Genomic DNA, 21,412 nt, shown 5'->3' with positions numbered 1-21,412 from the left:
AATGTACAAATTAAATACATTAAAAAATAGATAAGTCACTAAATCAGTTTCAGCTGCCAAGAGACAGAGAAGGAACAAGAGCATCTCAGTTTATTTATAGAATCTAATAGGAAAAGAAAGCTAAATAAAGGTCAATTACTACACAGAAAAGGAAGTAAACAACACACGATGCAAAGGAGTCAGGTGCCTTGGTCTCCTGAGAAAAGTTTAAATGTGATCAGATACTTAGAGTTTAAATAAAGCTAAAACAACAACAAAAAAAAAGGAGGAATGGCAAATCAGTATTTATACAAGGCAGGTGATGCTAACTTGATGGGACATGAATTCCCCCCAGACTGTTTAAAAAGTCACTATAGTAAACCCTGAAATATTGGTACTATCAGAAGTACACAAGAGCAAGGTGAATAAAATCAGACTCCTGTAAATATCTGTGCTTAGTATTCACTGCTTCATTGCTGCCTAGCACACTGCAATAAAACACAGCTATAAAACACACACACACACAAAAAGCAAGCTGAGGAAGCAAAAAGCATTTTGAACAACAGAATCCAAACCCAAAACAATTTCAACAAATCAGATCCATACTGAAATCAGTAGAGTGAAATCAATTTTAACAAGGATGGATTGTTACTGAAGGAGAAATGAAGCACAGGCACACAGAGTAGGAAATACCTGGCTATGCTGCAGCATGCAGGAAGGTGTTTTGATGGTTTATAATGGATTGCCTATTAATATGAGACAATAAACTGTAATGCATTTGCACAAAAATGGCAAATCTCCTTCTGGAATGCATTAACTGCTGTTATGTGAAAGACAGAAGGTAATTACTAGTTTGTTTGTAACCAGGGTTTCAGTCAGTTATAATGCTTCGTGAGGAAATCAAATTAGAGGAAGTCTGCAGTACAAAAACCAAGCATGGCAAGGGCTGTAGAAAGTGTGTAGTCTGGAAAGGCTTGAAGTACTGGTTTAGCTACAAAGGAAGGGACTGACAATAACTTAAGTCTTTTCCAAGACAGAGTAGCCAGATTCATTCCAAGCATGAAGAAGGGCAAGTCCCTGCTCACTGCAAGGGAGGGGCTGGACAAGATGACCTTTGAGGGTCCCTTCCAACTCAATGCAATCTATGAAAGATCCATGTGACTTTGAAGCCAAAGCCTATTTCTGGAGACAGAGAGATTGAAATAAGGCTTATAATCACACCATGCCTAACTGCTACTTGGTTTTAAACAGTGTTCTATGTAACTGAAGTTCACAAGGAACTGAGCTGAACCATACTTCTGACTCCAGGTCTGTGCACTTACAATGCAAGAGACAAAGTTTAGAATTTGGAGATGTTGAATGAAACACAGACAACAGGCTCTGTTACTGTACTCTTCACTGAATAAACTTCTCTGCTGATATTAGAAAAGAAGCTGTAATGGATTCTAGACTACTCTAATCCACTTTTTTTTCTTTGAAGGAAAAAATTATCAGCAATTCAGTGTGGCTGTCAGCAGCACTGTTCGGTATGATTTGGATCTGAACTGCTATACTAAACACCTAATTACTTGCTGATGCTGAGTAACAGCCCACAGCTTAAAAGGTTAAAAATCCAGAAAGGCATCACAGATACCTGCAGAAACAATTCCATGTTTTCTCTTCTACAAATGAGTAGTTTACTTGTTTTACTTGATTTTAAATATAGCAAGTAAAACAAAGATGTTACCATAACAGATACTAAGGAACAGTCCCTTCCAGAAACAAAGTTAGACTTAGCTACAGAAAGCTGCTGATTCTTCTTTAGTTGCCACAGTCTAACACCAAATGAGACCTTTCAATTTAACTAATTAGCTCTGAGATCTACACCAATATTACCATTAATTCTTCTCTCAGAAATATTAAGGCTATCCAGAAAACATTCACTAGGACTGAAGTAATTCCACAGATTACTGATTCAAGTTACAGTTTCTTCCAAATGCAGAGCACAAAACACATTTATACTTCATCACCCCTTGTAACAGCAACTCCTAACAGAGAAAAAAAGCTAGCAGCATAAAGTGGTTTCTATGAATAACTCCAGTGTAGCCAAGGGATTGCAATTTTATAAAGGTTAAATGTAAGAACTATCTGCCATAGCAAACATTCAGTGGTGAAGGTCAAGGTAAGGCAATCACCACCAGAAGTGATTGGCCTCTTTCCTTTTCGTGTTCAAAACTGTCTCCTACCCAGCACTCCTTGATCTTTAGGGATTGCTTTTTCTACAAGCCAGAGGAGAACAAACAATGCCCAGAATTTTGTTTGAATCTGAATTATGGCATGAAAGGGGAATTCACATTGGAATTTACATTTCCTCATGAGAATTGCTAAGAATATTCCCCAAACGAAGCTACGCTGTCTACAGCAACTAGATCAAGACATGCCAACAGCCTTTCAGCCATGCTATTATATCAGGTTACAGACACAGTCTCTTCCCATCTCACTTTGTGTAACTGCTTTAATTGTGCAGTACCCTCTTATAAGGCCTCCTGCACACACTGGGATACTGCCACTTAGGACATCCGTGATGTGACAGGTTTGATCAAAACCCAGCAAACCAAAACTGCAGCAGTACCAAAGGAGTCAGATCTGGTTTTTATTTCTGCATGACACTCCTCCGCAACTAAACACTTTCAATGTGATTCAGAAGTTTAGATCCTAGGCTTAAAGACAAATAAAGTTAGGGTCACTTAATCAAGTTCTATTTAATAGCTTGGGATCTTCAACATCTGTGTTTAAAAAGCTTAACTGCAAAATGCCCTGAGGATTACAACTTTTCCCTTGTTATGCAAGTACTGCTTCCCCATGATGACAGGGCTTAAGCAGTTCCTTACCTCCATCAATTCTCACTTCACTACATCATCTTGCTCAGCTTCCTATAGCACCTCTCCTATGAGGACAGATTGAAGGAGTTGGAACTGTTCAGTCTGGAGAAGAGAAGGCTCTGAGGTGACCTTATTGTGGCCTTCCAGTATCTGAAGGGGGCTACAAGAAGGCTGGGGAGGGACTTCTCAGGGTATCAGGTAGTGATAGGACTAGGGGGAATGGAATGAAGCTGGAGGTGGGGAGATTCAGGCTGGAAGTAAGGAGGAAGTTCTTCACCATGAGAGTGGTGAAGTCCTGGAATGGGTTGTCCAGGGAGGTGGTTGGGGTGCTGTGCCTGGAGGTGTTTAATACCAGTCTGGATGAGGCTCTGGCCAGCCTGATCTAGTGTGGGGTGTCCCTGCCCATGGCAGGGGGGTTAGAGCTGGATGATCCTTGTGATCCCTTCCAACCCTGACTGATACTATGATACTATACATTGAGCTAACTGTGATTAGCTGATGGAGATTTAGTAACTTGATTTATGATTCACCCTATTAGGAACAGCACTTCTAAAAGAGAATTTTTACCCATTCTTCCAAATATGCAACTCTGGCTTCTGTTTATCAAGTTAAGAGTATCCCTTATATATTTACTAAAACACTTCATATTTAACTTGTAGAAAGTTATTGGCAAATAAAATTTAAAACAGGAGGTGATGAATGAGGAGAATAAAGCTTTAGTAACACAGTAATTACAGGCAAAAATCTGCAAGCATTATTCTCCACCCATGGAAGTCTTTTATTCATTATTTGCTGCTATGTGTTGCAACTCCTTGTCATTGCACTTTCATTTTAAAATAGTTGTACTTTGGTTTAAGTAAAATCCAACTTGCTGAAGGAAAGTTAAGGTCAATTTAAAACTTACTCATGTAAGGCAGCTTCTCTGGACAAGCCTGGTAAGGAGAGTAAGTGAAGTTTTCTGGAAGATACATTGTTGTTTGAGCAACACAGTCACTAGAGTTGTTTCCTTCAGGATAATCTATAAAGAAATAAATACATACATAAATAATTGATTTCTGTCAAAATCTGTGTTAACCATTTGTGACACATTATCATACAGGTGAGAGTGTTAACTTTGTAAGGAACAGACCCCCTAGCAAGTAAGACTATAAAAATCCTCAATGTTTTACTGCACTAAAGAAACATAGTTAAATTATGATATCTTTGTTAAAGCTATGACAAGTATTTCCTACTGAAGTGAACTGACAAACAGGAGCCTTTCTACCTAAACACAAGGAAAGACTTTCCTGGGAGATGCTGGAGCCCTGGAGCAGGTCGCCCAGAGAGGTTGTGGCATCAAGGTTGGTGAGGGGCTTGGAACACAAGCCCTACGGGGAGACGCTGAGGGAGCTGGGGTTGCTTAGCCTGGAGAGGAGGCGGCTCAGGGGAGACCTTATTGCTCTCTACAACTGCCTAAAGGGAGGTTGTGGACAGGCAGAGGTTGGTCTATTCTCCCAGGCAACCGGCACCAGAACAAGAGGACACAGTCTCAGGCTATGCCAGGGGAGGCTTAGGCTGGAGGTTAGGAAGAAATTCTACACAGAGGGAGTGATTGCCCATTGGAACGTGCTGCCCGGGGAGGTGGTGAAGTCACCATCATTGGAAGTGTTTAGGAGGAGACTTGATGGAGTGCTTGGTGCCATGGTATAGTTGATTAGGTGGTGTTGAATGATAGGTTGGACTCGATCTTGAAGGTCTCTTCCAACCTGGTTTATTCTATTCTATTCAATCTCCTTCTCTGAAAAGTTTCCTAACCTGCCTGGACATGATCCTGGACAAGCTGCTGTGGGTGACCCTACTTTAGCAGGCAGGTTGGACTAGACCTCCAGAGGTCCCTTCCAACCCCCACCATGCTGGGCTTCTATCTGGACTTTACTCCATTCACAGAGAAATAGGACTTGGGGCTAGGTTTTCATAGCCAAGTTATATCATTAAGATTCGGCTTGTTTGTTTTTCATGAAGCTCTTTTAAAAAGTTAGTTGAAAAAAGAAATATTCTTACCTGTGCCATTCAGTGTAGTATTTTTGTTAGTGTACAATCTGATCATGTGTCCTATTGTTTTCACATTTTCTCTCAACATTATACCACGAGCTTGCACCATGAAGAGATATGTGTTTGCTGGTAAAACAAAAAGCAAGACTGAGTTTCAATTAAAATAAGGCATTTCCAAATTATTCTAACATCCATTTAGCCCATGTTCAATATTTGTTACTATGAATGACTCCAGGGCTAGGGAACATCAATCATTTGAGATGAGGATCCTCAAAGAGTGAAACCTAACAGCAATGAAACAGAAGAATAAAACCAGATTCATTACCACAGGCCTCTGTAAGACCTCAACATTATGACATTTCAATAGACATTTTATGTGACACTTGAATTCCTCTTTAAACAGGAACTGACTGCCAAAAAAAACCCCAGTGATATTTACCACTAAAAAGGTTGTCAGATGCAGGTACACACCTCATGTATGTATCTACATATACATCATAGAAACACAGGACAAAAAACATCCAGAAAATCTTTTAGTCCCAGAGCATTTGGGACTTTGTACTCCCTAGTTAACACAACTTTCAGTCATCATCTACTGCTATTCTTTCACCCCAACAGCTGATTCATTATACAACTGCTACAAATCACTGCCAAGTTCCAGTATTACTGTTTGATAATTATATGTGAAATATTTATTACAGGCATCAGGGGTGAGTAAAACAACATTCTGAGTAATTAAGTGCCTCACAACAACAGCAGCATGAAATATTCCTCTGTCTCAGCCTTGCATTCAAAGCCTCGAATCTGATCTCAAGATAACTCTTTGTCCTAAACAGAAGATTTTAAGTTGGAAAAGCAGCTGTATGAGTAAGGAAAGATCTATCCAGGGCTCACAGAGCTCAAAAGAAAATAAAGGGAAGGACAAATTCCTTTTGCAGAACAGTTTTCACTGTGAGCAAAAAGGATCAAAGGGATCATCTGTCACTTCACCTATGTTAAGCACTTATTTGTCTGCCAGATATTTGACTCCCTCTAACTAGCAACCACTCTAACCAAAAAATGCTCTCAAGCTTTGAGGGCCAGAACTAAGTATTTCAGAAAACAGATTCATCTTAATCTGGCATAAAGAGATTAAAGTTAGGAAATTGTCTCAGGAGCTCCACTTCGTCTGATGACCCAGCAGCAGTAGCATGACACAACTCCAGATGGGTTGATATCTTCTTACAGCCCAAGACAGAGAGCAGAGCTACAGAGAACCGTTTATAAAGGCATTTCCAGAGGAAAACACAGTGACTAACTCCACATCACCAACACCCACAGAGATACAAATAGCAACAGAAACTTTTAAGGAAGATTATTTGCAAGCCCCACAATGATGTTTTGGTTTTAAAAGAATGAATGGAGGGACTCTCTTATTTTAATTCCTTATCAAAACAAGGAATATTATCACTGAAAAGACAGACTTTGGCCACATGGCTATGCATGTGGTTATGCATGGCACATAATTTTCAAGCTCTTGGCCAAAATTAGTTCTTTTGGTGAACTGGAGTTTACATGTGTGTCAAAGTCACTCAGCTGCCAGGATCCTGAAGTTGTCTCAACACCCTCCTCCCCTACTCCCCAGCCACTGGAACAGAGCAGCACCAAAAACCTACAACCTCAGTCTGATGACAGAGGTGGGAAATCCAACAGGAATGATTCTTACTGGGATCCAGGACAACAGGTAACATTCAAAACTTGCACAAAAACTTCTTGACATTTCAACTGCATTCACTGTAAAGCAGCACCTTGCATTTCCAATTATTTTCTTACATTTGTAGTTTCCCATTCAAATTCTGGGGTTTAGGATGTCCACAACAAACACTTGAGGGAATCCTGAGTCTGTATATGAAGTCAGGTACCAACTAACCCTTTTGTTTAGGAATTAACAGCCTCCTCACTGTGGGGGACAGAGTGGGAAACAGAAAAGCTTTGATGCTGTGCAAACACTCTGCAGCAAAAGCTAAAAGGTTTTCACAGGCACTGCTGGGGTCAGAAATACAAAGCACATGACTCCAGAGATCTATGCTTAGACCTCTTGCAGATAGCCCCTAAATCATTTCATTAGCTGCTGCTTGTTCATTTTTCTTCATAAACACTACAAGCCCCTATCCTCAAACTCCCTGAGAGCAATACCACCTTTCTAATGAGAAAGATCAGTGCTTTTTGTCCTACTTAAGCGTTTACCAGCCTTGGGAATTTCTTTCTGGCTGCTGTCAACTCACAAGGATTGCAAACACTTCAGCTGTTAGACAGATGTCACTTGGTACACACAAAGTGACAGAAATCATGGACGCTGTGCAGCCAGCAAGCACTCTGCAGCATTGCTCCTGACGTGCCTGAGATGAAAAATATGCTCCAGAAGTCACTGCAAGGAATATCAGAAAAAAAACCCTACTCAAACATGTTATTGTTGAAGCCTTAGGAACCTGATACAGTAGAGAGCTAAGATAGACCCTCAAACAAGTCCCCAAGAACATCAAGACGACCATATAACTGTTGTTCATTCCTGTGGGGAACTCTACTGCAGTCCAGATAACACAGACATAAACCTTGACAGAACACATTTCAAAAGCAGCTGTATCTCCCCTGAGGAAGGACAGCTTCCTTCCCCTGACAAAGATGAGAACACCCACAAACACATCAGACCTTTGTGAGAGACGAGGCTAGAGGAAGCATTTCTCTCAAGAGCAGGTATCATGAGAAGACAGAACTAAAATAAAAACCAACCAGGCAAAGTTTGCTGCCACCTTGGCCCAAGTATTGAAGAGCTGCTCTTGCTAATGGGAAGATCTAGCCCTGCTATATCTTCTTCAAACTATCCCTGTGGTCTATCCCAATCCAACACCTCCTCCTCCTGGCCGATCTTCCTGTCAGCTCACCATCCAGCTCTACTCAAATATGCAAACACGATAAAACACTTCCTGTCTGTGCAGTCTTTGTCCCAGCAACCTGGGAGTCCAGCACAATCATAGTCAGGAGTACAGATCGGAGCAGTTTATTCCACATTCATTCAACAGCTGCTTAGGTAGTGGCAAATGCTTAAGTAGCCAGTTAATTACCTCAAAAGCTAAAAGCATCAGGCAAAAAAGATGTTCATTTAATCCTAAAAATAAATCTACTGGCAGAGGTTTAACAGCAAAGACCTGTGAAAAAGAGCAGAGGTCACATCCCACACCAACCAGCAGGCGCAGCAACAAAGCACTCCAGAGACTCCACAGTAGCCAGAAGTGTAAGAGAGAAATCCATCTCTTCTGCTAGTGTGGTGAGGGAAGAAGACAGCAGAATACAGAGGGCTGGAGTTTGATGACTTCCACAGCAGTCCCATTTTCAGCTATCATTAGCACTTCAATACTGGTCATCTTCAAGTCTGGCACAGGTTTCCACAAACCTTACTTACGCTGTCAGGAATATGGCCCTGAAAAAAAACAGCCTCAACATTACAGGTCTTGGGTCTCAGGAAGCACTTCAACCATGCTGCTATCTGCTGGAAGAACAAGACCATTAGATAAAAGCAGCCTAAGAGGTTCCTGGAGTGCACTGATAGTAATTTCCTGACACTAGTAGTAAAGAAGCCAAGGAAGGAAGGTGCTGTGTTGGGCCTCATGCTTGCCAACAAGAAGGGGCTCACTGGCCATGCAAAGATCAAAGACAGCTTTGGCTGCAGTGACCAGAGAACAGTGGAGCTCAGATCTGAGATACTTCACAGAGAATCCTGGGTCACTGGAAAATTCCAGTTCCAACACAGCTCTACAAAATATGGGTCTTGCCAAACGACAGCTGCCCCTGAAGTTACTCATCTGCCCTTCAACACCTGTTTTCACAGGACTAAGGAGGAAGTTTTTTTACAACAAAGGCGGTGAAATACTGGAGCAGGTTGCCCAGGGATGTGGTTGAGGCCCTGTCCCTGAAGACATTAAAGATCACATTTGATGTGGCCCTGGGCAGCCTGATCCAGTTGGAGGTGTCCTTGCCAACTGCAGAGGAATTGGACAAGATGACCTTTGAGGGTCCCTTCCAACCTGATGCAATCTGTGAATCTGAAAAGCAGACTCAACACATTGCATAAAAATTGAGATGGATTCCAATGAGTTAACAGAAAGTTTTCCAGTAGTAATTGTAAATGGGGAATTATCTCCTGGGGACATTTCTAGAACAAGTCCCACATGGATTTCTTCTCATCTCAAGGTTATATGGCATTATTCTCAGCAAGACTAGAGTTATAAATACACCGCTGGCAGAGCTCACGCATGGCAAATTAACACAAAAGTGTTAATGTTACATTCTACAAACGAATCTGAATACACAGCAAGCAGAGCTCAGCTGAAGACTGCTGCTGACACATCCCAGTCACCATTCCAGCAGCTAGGAATGTTTTCCACCACTACAGGATAGGAATTCTAGTCTGTAAAACAGATTCTTTAATCAATTTTGCAGTGAAGGACGATGCCCAAAGTAATACAAGTCTGCTGTAAACTGGGTCCTGCTCAGAAACTGAACTTCACAGTGGCCATAGATAAATCCTACACTAATCCTTCAATTTCCATAGGATTGCATTTATTTTAACACATTTCCTGTTAATCAGAAGTTGGGCTTTAAAACAGATGCTACAACAACAAAGGAGGGCAAAAGTCTGTGTGTGTCTTAGAATAGAATTAACCGGGTTGGAAAAGACCTTTGAGACCGTCAAGTCCAACCTATCATCCAACACCATCTAATCAACTAAACCATGGCACCAAGTGCCCCATCCAGTCTCTTCCTAAACCCCGCCAGTGATGGTGACTCCACCATCTCCCAATGGCCAATCTCTCTTTCTGTGAAGAACTTTTTTCCTAACATCCAGCCTAAGCCTCCCCTGGTGCAGCTTGAGACTGTGTCCTCTTGTTCTGGTGCTGGCCACCCAGAGAAGAGACCAACCCCCACCTGGCTACAACCTCCCTTCAGGTAGCTGTAGACAGCAATAAGGTCTCCCCTGAGCCTCCTCTTCTCCAGGCTAGACAACCCCAGCTCCCTCAGCCTCTCCTCATAGGGCTTGTGCTCCATACCCCTCATCAGCTTTGTTGCCCTTCTCTGGACACCTTCCAGCAAGTCAACATCTGTCCTAAACTGAGGGACCCAGAACTCAGAAGCTGGGCTTTAAAACAGATGCTGCTACAACAACAAAGAAGGGCAAAAGTCTGTGTGTGTCTTGAACAATTTTAAACCTGATTTGTTGCTGAATGTTTAGTGCCAGCTTTGCAGTATTTGTAATTCAACAACAAATCCAAACTCCTTTCATACAGATGGTGAGGCTGCATGTTTGTGTCTCCTTCAAAGAAAATCTATCAGGAAGATACAGATCACCTCAACCTACTAAAAATACCAACCACTAGTGGCGTTTCTGGAGGCTAAGATGGAACATTCATACAGTGCAGATGGACAAATCTGTACCAGCTACAAAAGAGAGGCCTCAAAATTGTCATATGGGCAGTGTGTTTCCAGCACTCCAGACAATCCCTGCCACAAAGGACATGCCAAGTGTAGGAGGCTTCTGACTGCAAGTCTGAGGAACTGAACAAATGTCAGTTCACTGTTTATTTGAGCCACTAAGGAAACCTCATTGATCATGGCTATGTTTACAGGTTATGAGAAAAAAAATAATTAACCAAGCTTCCTTTCTCCAGCAATATTTTTTAGCATGATAAATGATGCAATATTCAATACCATTCCTAGCACATCTGATACTATTTTATGCTCCAATCTCACGCTATTACTCGATTATACAGCAAGTCAGAAATCATTCCACAGCTAATTCTGAAACAGAATCCTGCAGGAATTTACAAACCAGCATTGCTGTGACCATCACCAAGACAATTTATAGATTTACTTGGTTGTTTTTTTTTTTCTTCCACTCCAAGCAGATTCAATCAGAAACATAAATATTTTTCTTCCATTTCCATTGCAGCAGAATTTCAGCTCCAGCTTCAAAATACATACTTATATTTCATACAGATATTTGGTCAGTGAGGACTGTTCTAGGCATGCTGACTTTGGGCATCAACAATTAAATAGTTTTATAGTGACATTTTAAGTCTTGCTAGTTCTTCCAGACTTCTGATTTCCTGTGATCAATTACTGAGAAAAATGGAAAACTGAGGTACCTGTAAACTGCATGCTCCTGGTACCTGTGAACTGCATACTCCTGGGGTCATCCTAAATTAAATTTTGAAAGAATAGATGCACAGTAAGGGTCAAGAAAGCTGCAAATTTGAGATCAACTAAGCACTGGGGACACCTTGCAAAAAAAGCCTCTTTTGTACCTGAAAGTCCTGACACCAATCTCTGCACTGTATCCATATGAATCTACCACTGCATCCCACACGATGCACAGTCATTCCATGCTGCTCCCCACAATGTCACTGCATCATTAGAATACAAAAGATTGCCCAGAACAGGCTTAAAGCTGCAGAGAAGCAAGCACAGATAATCACTTACAGCCTTATTAATGAAGAAAACAATAAACAAGCTACCTTTCACCACAGACTGATGTGGAAATATAGAATAGAATAGACCAGACCAGGTTGGAAAAGATCTTTGAGACCATCAAGTCCAACCTACCACCATCTAATCAACTAAACCATGGCACAAAGAGCCTCAGCCAGCCTCTTCTTAAACACTTCCAGTGATGGTGACTCCACCACTTCCCTGGGCAGCATATTCCAATGACCAATCACTCTTTCTGTGAAGAACTTCTTCCTAACACCCAGTCTAAACCTCCCCTGGCACAGCTCAACACTGTATCCTCTTTTTCTGGTGCTGGTTGCCTGGGAGAAGAGGCCAACACCCACCTGGCTACAACCTCCCTTCAGGTAGTTGTAGACACCAATACGGTCTGCCCTGAGCCTCCTCTTCTCCAGGCTAAAGCTGATTAGAGCTTTGGCCATGTCAATGAAGCACCACAGCTTGAAACAAATGTTTCCAGGGCATATAGTTTCCACTCCTTGAGGGATGAGAAGAACACATTCAAATAACTAGCTGGCTTAAGTGCAAACTCATTTCACATAAGGCCTCACAATTACTTTGTCCTTGTGACAAAGTGCTGCACGCTGTGCCTGTATTTTTCCCCCTTTTCTGACTAAGAGGAACACCACATGATGAATTCTCCATGAAATCTTATGCAGGCAAGATCCCTGACTAATAACTAGAGTGTACCTAAGGGCTTTAGAAAAACTATCAGATAAAGATGCAAAACAACTGATTCAGAAAGAAATACTCATTTAGTCAAAGCTTATCTGTTGGTAAAAGTGACAGTCATGAATGACGGAACTGCAATAACTTACTCAGCAGCAGGTGTTAGGAATGACTGTGCTGGGCCAACATCAAGAAACATCTTTGCATATCCAAGATAAATAGAAGCAGAAAACTTACCCATAAAACTGCCCAGGTTCATGATAAGCCTCAGTCAGAATGTCAAGGAATTCCTGATCACTGGAAATTAGTGATCAGGCAGAAGAATGTGTAAGCCTTAGACTGCTGTTTTCACAGGAATGAAAAAAAAAGGTAAGACCTTATTCATCAGAACCACACAGAATCACTATTGTTGGAAAAGACCTTTCAGTTTCAAGTCCAACCACTATCTAACTCTACCAGAAAACTGACTAAAATTCTTCTGTTAAAGGGTGTGGTTGTGAAAAATTAGCAATTAAAAAGGCCAGCTCAAGATAATGAAATTAGTCCTGCCTTCAAATGAAGCTTTTAATAACAGGTGAAACTTAACCAAAGCATGTATCTGAATAGCTCCCAAACAGCTATGGCTGTAGTGCAGACATATCCCTGCAGAAATCAGGAAACAAAGGGACAGACAAGCTTCATTCACTCAAGAAACTTGTAAGAGATTCATGAGAACATCTGGCTAGAAAGGAGTGAAAGGAGGAGATAGCAGCTGGGAAAAAAAAGGAACAGGACATCTAGCATGTCCAGCAAAACCCATCAGCCTTTTCCACACAGCACCAAAGGAGGAGAGTAACAAAGGATTTGTTTTAAGCAGAGTAGCTATATTATTTCTGCTTCAGTGCAGACCTGGAGCTGCATAAAACCTGCTCCCTTAAAATCAGGCCCTACTATAAACCCCTCAGACAAGATAGTACCACCCATGTATCACTATATGCTGCCCTGTATTAGCAACAGCATAACCAGCAGGAGCCTTTATTTAGCAACTTGAGAAACTGCATTTGAGGTACTGCTCAGTTTGGGGATCCCAGTAGGAGACAGGCATTAGCACACCAGAGCAAGCCCAAGGGGAAAGCTCCCAAAATAGAGTATATGATATATGAGTGGAAACTGAGAGAAAAAGGTTTGTTCAGTCTTGACTAGAAGTGGCTAAGGGGAGGATGATTTTTTTTCCCCCCACTATCTTCAGCTGTGCAGCAGAAACACAGTATAGAGATGACAGAACTAAACACTGAGACACAAGGCAATGGACAGAAGGGATGGAGGAGAAATTATGATCACATATCACAGCCCTTACAGTTCTCAGACACTGGAACAGGTCTTCCTGAGGGACTGCAGAGTCTCCATCCCTGGAGTCACTCAAAACTCAACTGGACACAGCCCTGAGCGATTTGATCTAGTAGGATCTGCTTTCAGCCGGAGGTTGGATCAGATGACTTCCAGAGATCCCTGCCAATCTAAATTATTCTATGATCAAACAGCAAGTCTTTAGAAACCCAGGAACAAAGAATATTAGCACAAAGGCTGTACCCATATCTATGTGCTCAGCACCTGGAAGTGCTGGCAAACATTAATCTTGCTGATAGCATTTTCAGGTCTTTCCTCTACTTCTGTACAAGGAAAGATAGCTCCATTTCCTATTTGGAAAATTACTTCCTAATAACAGAATAGAAAATAGATTGATATCAAATTGCAAGCTAAAACCAATGGAAAACTTTCCAAGTTCCATCCAGCCTGCACAGCTGCACTTTGGTTTGGACTGCCAGAGTAGTGAAGTTTTAATAAGAGAAGCAGAAGACCAGAAGAGAGTAGCTGGTTTTCCTCTATTTCATCACACACTCATGACTTCTAGTTACTGATGCCAAAGGCAGACTCATCTTCCCTGATCACTGCACTGTTCCATAACCAGTTCTTAAGAGAACTACTGAAGTTATCTTGTCCAAGCTAGCCAAGTTAGACTGCAACAACACTGGGAGCTCTAAGGTATTCTTCCACCCAATCTGGAAAAGGTTCTCTGCTGAAGTCAGACAGAAAGGAATAATCCAGACACGAGTAAGAGGTAATTTTATGAGATCAGTTATGTTGTCCAATGCCATTTCAGTTAGGACACTAATCACAGGAAACAAAACCATACAAACAAACAGGGAAAAAAAAAAAACCCAAAGAAAAAATCCTCTGGCAATACTCTGATGGACTTGGCAGTGAAAAAAAGATCAGCAAATGTTGTCTCTTGGTCATCAGTCCTTGCTGTTCTGCCTTATTCTCCTCATCCTTTCCATGATGCAAGCTTGAACCTAAATACATGTTCTGAATAGCTGTCAGCATCAGACATTGGCAGTTCAAGTGCCTTTTATCAGTACTGTTATCCACAACATCAAAACAAAAAAAGTATTGGTGCCAAGATCCCTGCTCTCACCCAGCTTCTTTGGTCTTTTGGGTATTTATAACTTGCAGTGAGTTTCAGAATCACAGGCCACCTTCATCCATTAATTCAAACCCAGAATTGGTATCTTTACATTTCAGGTACCAGAGAAGGAGCTCCAGATGAAGTACTGACAGACAGGATTCCTTTCTGGAGAAGGAGAGTCTGTTACCTGCTTCCATCTAATTCTTGAGACTATCACATTTAAAGGTTTCTATGAGGTTTTTAAATATTCAAAAAGTTTTCTACCATTTTATACCTTGCCATCCTATCCCTCTAGGTTTTGCTTCAAAACACCCACTCAAACAGGGTTCCTCTGGCTATCAAAAGACCACCAGGATGCTGAGGTAGGTTTGCAACCATCTCTACCTCATCCCATCACCTGTCCATAGAATCAACCAGGCTGGAAAAGACTTCAGAGATCATCAAGTCCAACCTATTACCCAATACCTAACACCTCATGACAACTAAACCATGACTCCAAGTGCCACATCCAAGCCTTTATTGAACACCTCCAGGGACAGGGACCCCACCAGCTCCCTGGGCAGCACATTCCCCTGGCCAATTACTCTTTCTGTGAAGAACTTTCTCCTCACCTGAAGCCTAAATTTCCCTTGGCACAGCTTGAGACTGTGTCCTCTGGTGCTGGTTGCCTGGGAGAAGAGACCAACCCCCACCTGGCTACAACCTCCTTTCAGGTAGCTGTTCTGAATATCTCAGCCTCAAAAAACAGAACAGTCTCTGAAAACCTGAAATTGAAATACTTTTCCTCTCCTCATATTCTGAATGGGATATCTAAAGTTTCTCTTCCTCAAAGAGGCCTCTACATAGCAGTAATTATTGTACAAATTGAAATATTTCAATCTAAAATGTAAATACTTGAAGTAATTAAGACTTTCCCCTCTAAACAAACTGTCAGCATTCCAGACTGACCCCAACTGCATTTGCCACAAAATTTGCAATGTTGTTTAAAAAAAATAAAAATGCAGTAATACTGTTTTCTGGTTAGCATGAAGGACAGAGGGAATGTGGTAATAACCTTTTTAGGAATTCTCCCAGTGCTAAGGTCTTGTGAAGACATCACCTCCCTTTGGTAAGCCATGAACTGCTTGCAAGGAGAGAATTCCATTCTATTATCCCATCAGAATTCAAATTTTCCCTCAGCTTCGCTATCTCTCAACCCACTTACTTTTCTCCTCCCACCTTCCTGTACACTGCTGCTCCATAAAACACTGGGGAGTCCAGCTTCTCCCTCTCTTCGCTTCCTCTCATCAGCAGGAAGAGAAACCAGCCAGGGAGCAGCCCCAGTTCCCTAGAACACAATTAGAACTTTCCTCCACACTGCTACTGCACCTTGTAGCTTGTCAAGGAAGAACATGTTCTGATGAACCAAAATGTCTTCACTAAAACATAGCTGGACATAAAAATTAGGACAGTTTACAGTTTAGCTGCAGGATATACTTCATGAAAAGCTGCTAACAAATAAGGTGGCTGAACTTCCATGGAGCAAATTCCCAGGAAATCAGCATCACATCTGCAAGATGACAGAATGAGGGGAACAGTATAAAACTTCCCTATTGCCCTTTACCACTTTCTAGAATCCCTCCCCCAGTAAAATCAGCACAACATAGCAACATTTTGGCAGGATCCAAAATGTGCCCTCACTCTAATATAGGTTGGGTTTTGATTTGCTTCAGCTGGACAAGTTCACAACACAACTTCATCCAGAATTAGGGCTGTACAAGACTGAACAATAGTGGAAAGAACTGTAATCTCACAAACTGAGTACCTGCTGAAGAGCTTTGTATCATGAAACCAGAGCTTGAAGGGGCCTACTGCAGTATGTCTGAGATAGCAAGAGAGACCAGTTCAACTGTGATATTTTTTTTCCTGGAGTTTGACCAGGCCTAAATAACCTACACTGAAAACACTTTTGGTGCATACAGATTTCATTATACTCCTGGCAGAAAACAGACTGAAGAGAGACATAAACCCTGATAGCTGAGCAGCAAGATGAAGACAGGGAAGTAAGTCTCTTCACTAGAGGCTCTGGCTCTGAAGCAGCACTGCATAAGCCTGGTTTAGTAAGAAGAGGATGTACGTCTAAGAAGATACCTGTTGGAAGAAGAAACATTTAACTAACAGGGTAAATCTCCATCAGCACACATGATGTAAGATGTTAATAATTTCACTTACAAAAGATGCAGAAACTGCACTTTTGCTTTCCACATCACATACCAACTGCCTGCAGTTAAAAAGTCTACTCTGATACTCTGCTGGTGTCTCATAGGACTAAGGTGTCTAAATGGACCCCAGCAGCATCATTCACTCACATATAACACTAAATTACATCTCTTTCAGCAGGGAGACAATGACAGACAAGAAACTCAGGAACTCCAACCTATGACATATTCCTTAATATTAGTTTTATATTTATTCAAAGTGTAAGAATCATTGATGTGTCATTATGCTAGTATGAAGTAAATATGGGAGAAGCAATTGCACCTTGAAAGAGTTTGCAAGCTGAATAGAAGACTGTGAACAAGAGGAAACCAAATGGGATGAAGACACCAGTCAATGGGAAACAATGCCTGCAGGTTCAGCGGTCAAATCAATGTGGACATTTAGTAGTAATGTCTGCAGAGAGGCATTTTATGCACCAAAACCAGAAACTGAGATGATTTTACAGCTATTTAGGCAGCACCTGATAAGCAAGAAGTGCAGGAGACAGTGTCAGCATTCCCTGGAAAAAAAAAAACAACGGGAAATATTGCCGAGGCAATAAACATTCAACACAGTGAAACTCTGCAGAGCAGCACAGAGGACATTGCTTTTGTTAGCTTAGGGGTAAAGGCAGGCAGTGCTGAAAAGTTTACCCAGTGAGAAAAAAGCCTGTGGTCCCAGAAACTGCCTGAGAGTGAACCATGGAAAACAGCTTATTTTGTTTTGTCAGACTCAGACCTTCGCCATTACTTCACATAGTGGAAGTTACCAGTCTGTAAAACCTGTGATAAAGATCCCACTGACACAAGTAACAACAAATACTCAAATAGGTTCTTAGTTTCTGTCCACACGTGCATTCTTATTAACAAAGTTACTAATGATCTAAAAGATGAATCCATTCAAGCGACTCCGGCAGGCAGTTTCGCAGTTCTTTCCTGCCTTCGACCATTCAGTTATAACACGACGCAACGGTGAGCTGCTTTTTTTGACTGACTTTTCCAGCCTGGAAAGGAAGAACAGCATGTACCTACCTTGCGATGGCAGCTGAATCTTCTAGAGCATTTGAAACCGATAGAACAAAGATGTGAGATTAACACACGTTACGGGCGCCGTGACGGCCCCGCCAGCACAGGGACTGCTCTTTCGGCACCCCCTGCCCGGTGCCGCCCGTGCCCTCCCCGCCGCGGAGTCCGGTGGGTGCACACTGCCGAGGCCGCCCCGCAGCGCCCGCCGCCGCCCCCCGCCCGCTGGGCCGCGGCGCCCACCTCCGCCCTTACCCCTCTGCGGGGGTGCAGCTCCCGACTCACCGATCCCGGGGGCCACATAAATGAAGTAGAGACAGGAGGAGGAGAAGGAGAAAAAGAAGATGAAGGCGAGCATGGAGCGATTGGAGACCCGCAGCACCTTCCGGAGCACTGGCATCCTCCCTCCGCGCCGGCTGCCGGCCGCTCCGCTCAATCCCGGCGAGCCGCGGCGGCGCTTCCCAGAGGGAGACGACCCGCTCCTCCCATGGATCGGGCAGTGAGGGGCTAACGAGGGGGCTCCGCTCGCCCCCTCCCTCCTTCCCGCCGCCTCCCCGGCAGCGGGCGGGCCGGTGGGGGCCGGCAGGGGCAGCGCGGTGGCTCAAGGAGGAGGGAGGGCGGCGGCGCTTTGTGGCTGGCCCGGCTGTCCCCCGTGTCGGGCGGCTGGAGGGGGCCCGCCTTGCTTCGCGCTGCGCCTCCGGGCGGGCTGAAGCCGCCGCCGCGGGCTCGCAGGTGGCGGCCGGAGCGGGGAAGGGGGGCCCCTAGCGCTGCCGCGGGGCTCGGGACACCTTCCCGCCGCTGCTCATGCCGCCGTGCGCCGCGGCCGCCCGCTCCCCCGCCTGCTGCCCCCTCACAGGCGGCGGCGGTGGTAGTGGCGGCAACAGCAGCATCCCCGCTGCCGGCGGGCAATCACCTCCGCGCTCGGCCCCGCCGCTCCCACCTCCCGGCGTTCTGACGGGGAGCGCGCTACAGCCGCCCGGCCCGGCCCAGCCCAGCCCAGCCCTGCCCAGCCCCGCCCCGCCAAGCCGCGGCAACTGCGGTGGAGGGAGCGTGCGCGAGCCCCGGCGGCAGCGGAGGACTGCAGAGCTGCCGCGGGAGCGCGCCCGCCCGGCGGAGGGGACCGAAGAGAGGGGGGCGCTCCCGCCGGTGGTGCCGCGCTGCGCTCCGGACCAATGGGCGACCAGGGAGAAGCGAGCCCTCTCCTTTGATTGGCTGGTGCGTGGACGAGCGTTTGTATCGGCGGGGCTGTGCGGGGTTGTGAGGCGGGATGGGTTGGGGGGTGTCGGGGTCCCGGCGGCCGTCAGGGCGGGGTGAGAAGGGAAGAGCCGCTGCGGGGAGGACGGGAGAGCAGACGCCTCTCTCCAGGTGCCCCGGTTGTGCCTGGGCGTCATTCGAGGGATACCTTTTCTCTGCCTCGCCACCTCGGCCTTCTCCGGGACAGGGTGGGGAAGGGCCGGGTCTCGCAGGAGGTTGAGGGGGCACCGCTGGGGTCTCTCGGAGACTCGGCCTACCCGAGCCGTGCCCGCATTTCGGCTTTGGTGCTGTCCTACTCCGTTCCCGTCACAGTCGGCGCTGACAAGTGCGGCCACGGGCGGATGGGGTTTTGTTAGGAACGAGAGTGTGCGCAGACAGAGCCGGCAGCCCTCCGCTGGGCAGATTAAAAAGCATTTCCTAAAGCTCTGGCCGAACTTGTGCTGTCTTTTGTTTGCGGATTTCATACGTGGTAGCCCACACAAGCCGTTAGCAGTTTGCACTCGAGCCCTTTGCAGAACAAAATGCAGTGTTTCAGAAGTCGGAAACGTGAGCTTCGCATCCAGCGGCTGCTCTTTGGCGCTTCGGCAGCTAGCCATAGCCGCCACGAGTTGCTAGGTGATGGGGTCAAGCCTGCGATCTCCGGGCTCCTCTGCAGCGTGCTGCCACGGATGGGAGCTGCGGGCCCAGGGGCTGGCAGCGGGCCGTGCTGTGCCTGAGTGCATTTGAGATGGCAGAAGGACCTGGCTGTGTAAGAATCCAGGTCTGCGTTGTTAACCTGTGTTGAGACGTGCACCCCTCCAGTACATCTTCACCTCAGACACTACACTGGAACTAAGGCTTTTATGCAATAGGTGTTATTGATGACTTCATTTTGGTTTACCCAGCACAGCTCATGGCAGAGTTTTTTACGCTGAGGGGATGTGCCTTTCTCTGCCTTCACTTCAGTCACAGCAAACAGTGTCCAAATACTCTGCAGGTTCTGTGTAATTTTTATTATCTTAAAGTCACTTGACTTTTTTTTTTTTTTTTGCCTGTGCTAAAAATACAAAAATATTGGTTAATCAGAGAAGGGGTGATGCAAGTGAGTGATAGTAAGACCTTGTACTGACAGTCATCTTACTAGATGTTGAACAGGAACATTTCTATTTGCGGTACAATACAGAACAGACAGTAACAATCCATAGCTACATTGTGGAATTTCCTGCCACTGATGCAGAGCATAAACAAGACATCAGGGTTTCCCAGTAAGGGTATCACAGTATATCTTTGGTTGGAAGAGATTTTCGAGATCATCTAGTCCAACCTGTGGCCCAGGCTCACCACTAAACCATGTCCCTAAGGACCATGTCCCTAAGCACCATGTACCTAAGCATCAGTCCACACAATATTTAAATACCTGCAGGGAGGGTGACTCTACCACTGCTCTGAGCAGACTATTCCAAAGCCTGATAACCTTTAAGTGAAGAAATATTTCCAAATAACCATAGGAGAGAGAGAAATTCTGCTCTGAAAGGGGTTTGTCAGTAATACTTAGACAGATGTCATTGCAGTGGGTGTTAGATGGATGCACTGAGGGATGTTTCTGAGTTGCCAGGAGTAGCTGTGTGACTTGACCTAGATATTTTATTTTATTGAGTAGTGTAAAACTAGACATAAAAACACATCATTGAGCTATCATCTACTATTATATATTAAATTGGAAGCTTCAGCTGACTACTATGGTCCTTCTGCACATGAACTTGGGTTTATGGAGCAAAGAATGCAAAAAATGTATCTTAGTGTCTTGTTACTATCTCACATTAAAATGAAATTTATTTTATGTGTGATGGAGTGTTATTGCTGATTTATTTTTACATGTTATAGCTACTGATTTACTGTGTTAACTGGAATAACTGGGTATTTATTGACATATGCTTCTTTGGTATTCCACTTTTATTAGTGGTTTTCATACTGTTTTAGAAGATTTTACTCGATGCTGTAAACATAGAGAAGGACATCAAATCATATCATAGAATCCTAGAATGGTTTGGGTTGGAAGTGACCTCAAAGATATCCAGTTCCAACCCCCTGCCATAGGCAGAGACATCTTCTACTAGACTAGCTTGCTCAAGGCCCCATCCAGCCTGGTTTTGAACACCTCCAGGCTTGGAGCCTCCACAGCTTCTCTGGGTAACCTGTTCCTGTGGCTCACCACTGTCATGGAGAAGAATTTCTTCCTGAAGTCCAATCTAAGTCCAGCTTCTTCCAGCTTGAAGCCATTACCCCTTGCCCTGTCACTCCATACTTTGTCAAAAGTCCCTTTCCAGCTCTCCTGTAGCCTCTTTCCAATACTGAAAGGGTGCTCTAAGGCCTCAATGGAGTTTTTTCTTCCC

The 21,412-nt window shown here is 44.2% G+C and overlaps 1 protein-coding gene across 1 annotated transcript in view; it reads right to left on the bottom strand.

The window, feature by feature from the left end:
* B4GALT6 (beta-1,4-galactosyltransferase 6) overlaps nt 1-18,775 on the bottom strand; it is a 31,860-nt gene extending 13,085 nt beyond the window's left edge. Inside the window, exons 1-3 of the mRNA XM_054179649.1 lie at nt 18,072-18,775; nt 4,881-4,997; nt 3,745-3,858 (exon numbers count right to left, since the gene is read on the bottom strand). Of these exons, the coding sequence (XP_054035624.1) occupies nt 3,745-3,858; nt 4,881-4,997; nt 18,072-18,186 (346 nt within the window). The 5' untranslated portion in view covers nt 18,187-18,775. The remainder of the gene's footprint in view (nt 1-3,744; nt 3,859-4,880; nt 4,998-18,071) is intronic.
* Nucleotides 18,776-21,412: the final 2,637 nt, after the last annotated feature.

Source organism: Dryobates pubescens, chromosome 3 (assembly GCF_014839835.1).
Source record: "Dryobates pubescens isolate bDryPub1 chromosome 3, bDryPub1.pri, whole genome shotgun sequence".
In the NCBI taxonomy this organism is placed as follows: Eukaryota; Metazoa; Chordata; class Aves; order Piciformes; family Picidae; genus Dryobates; species Dryobates pubescens.
The sequence above is the reverse complement of the archived record's forward strand: the minus strand, read 5'-3'. Positions and strand labels throughout refer to the sequence as shown.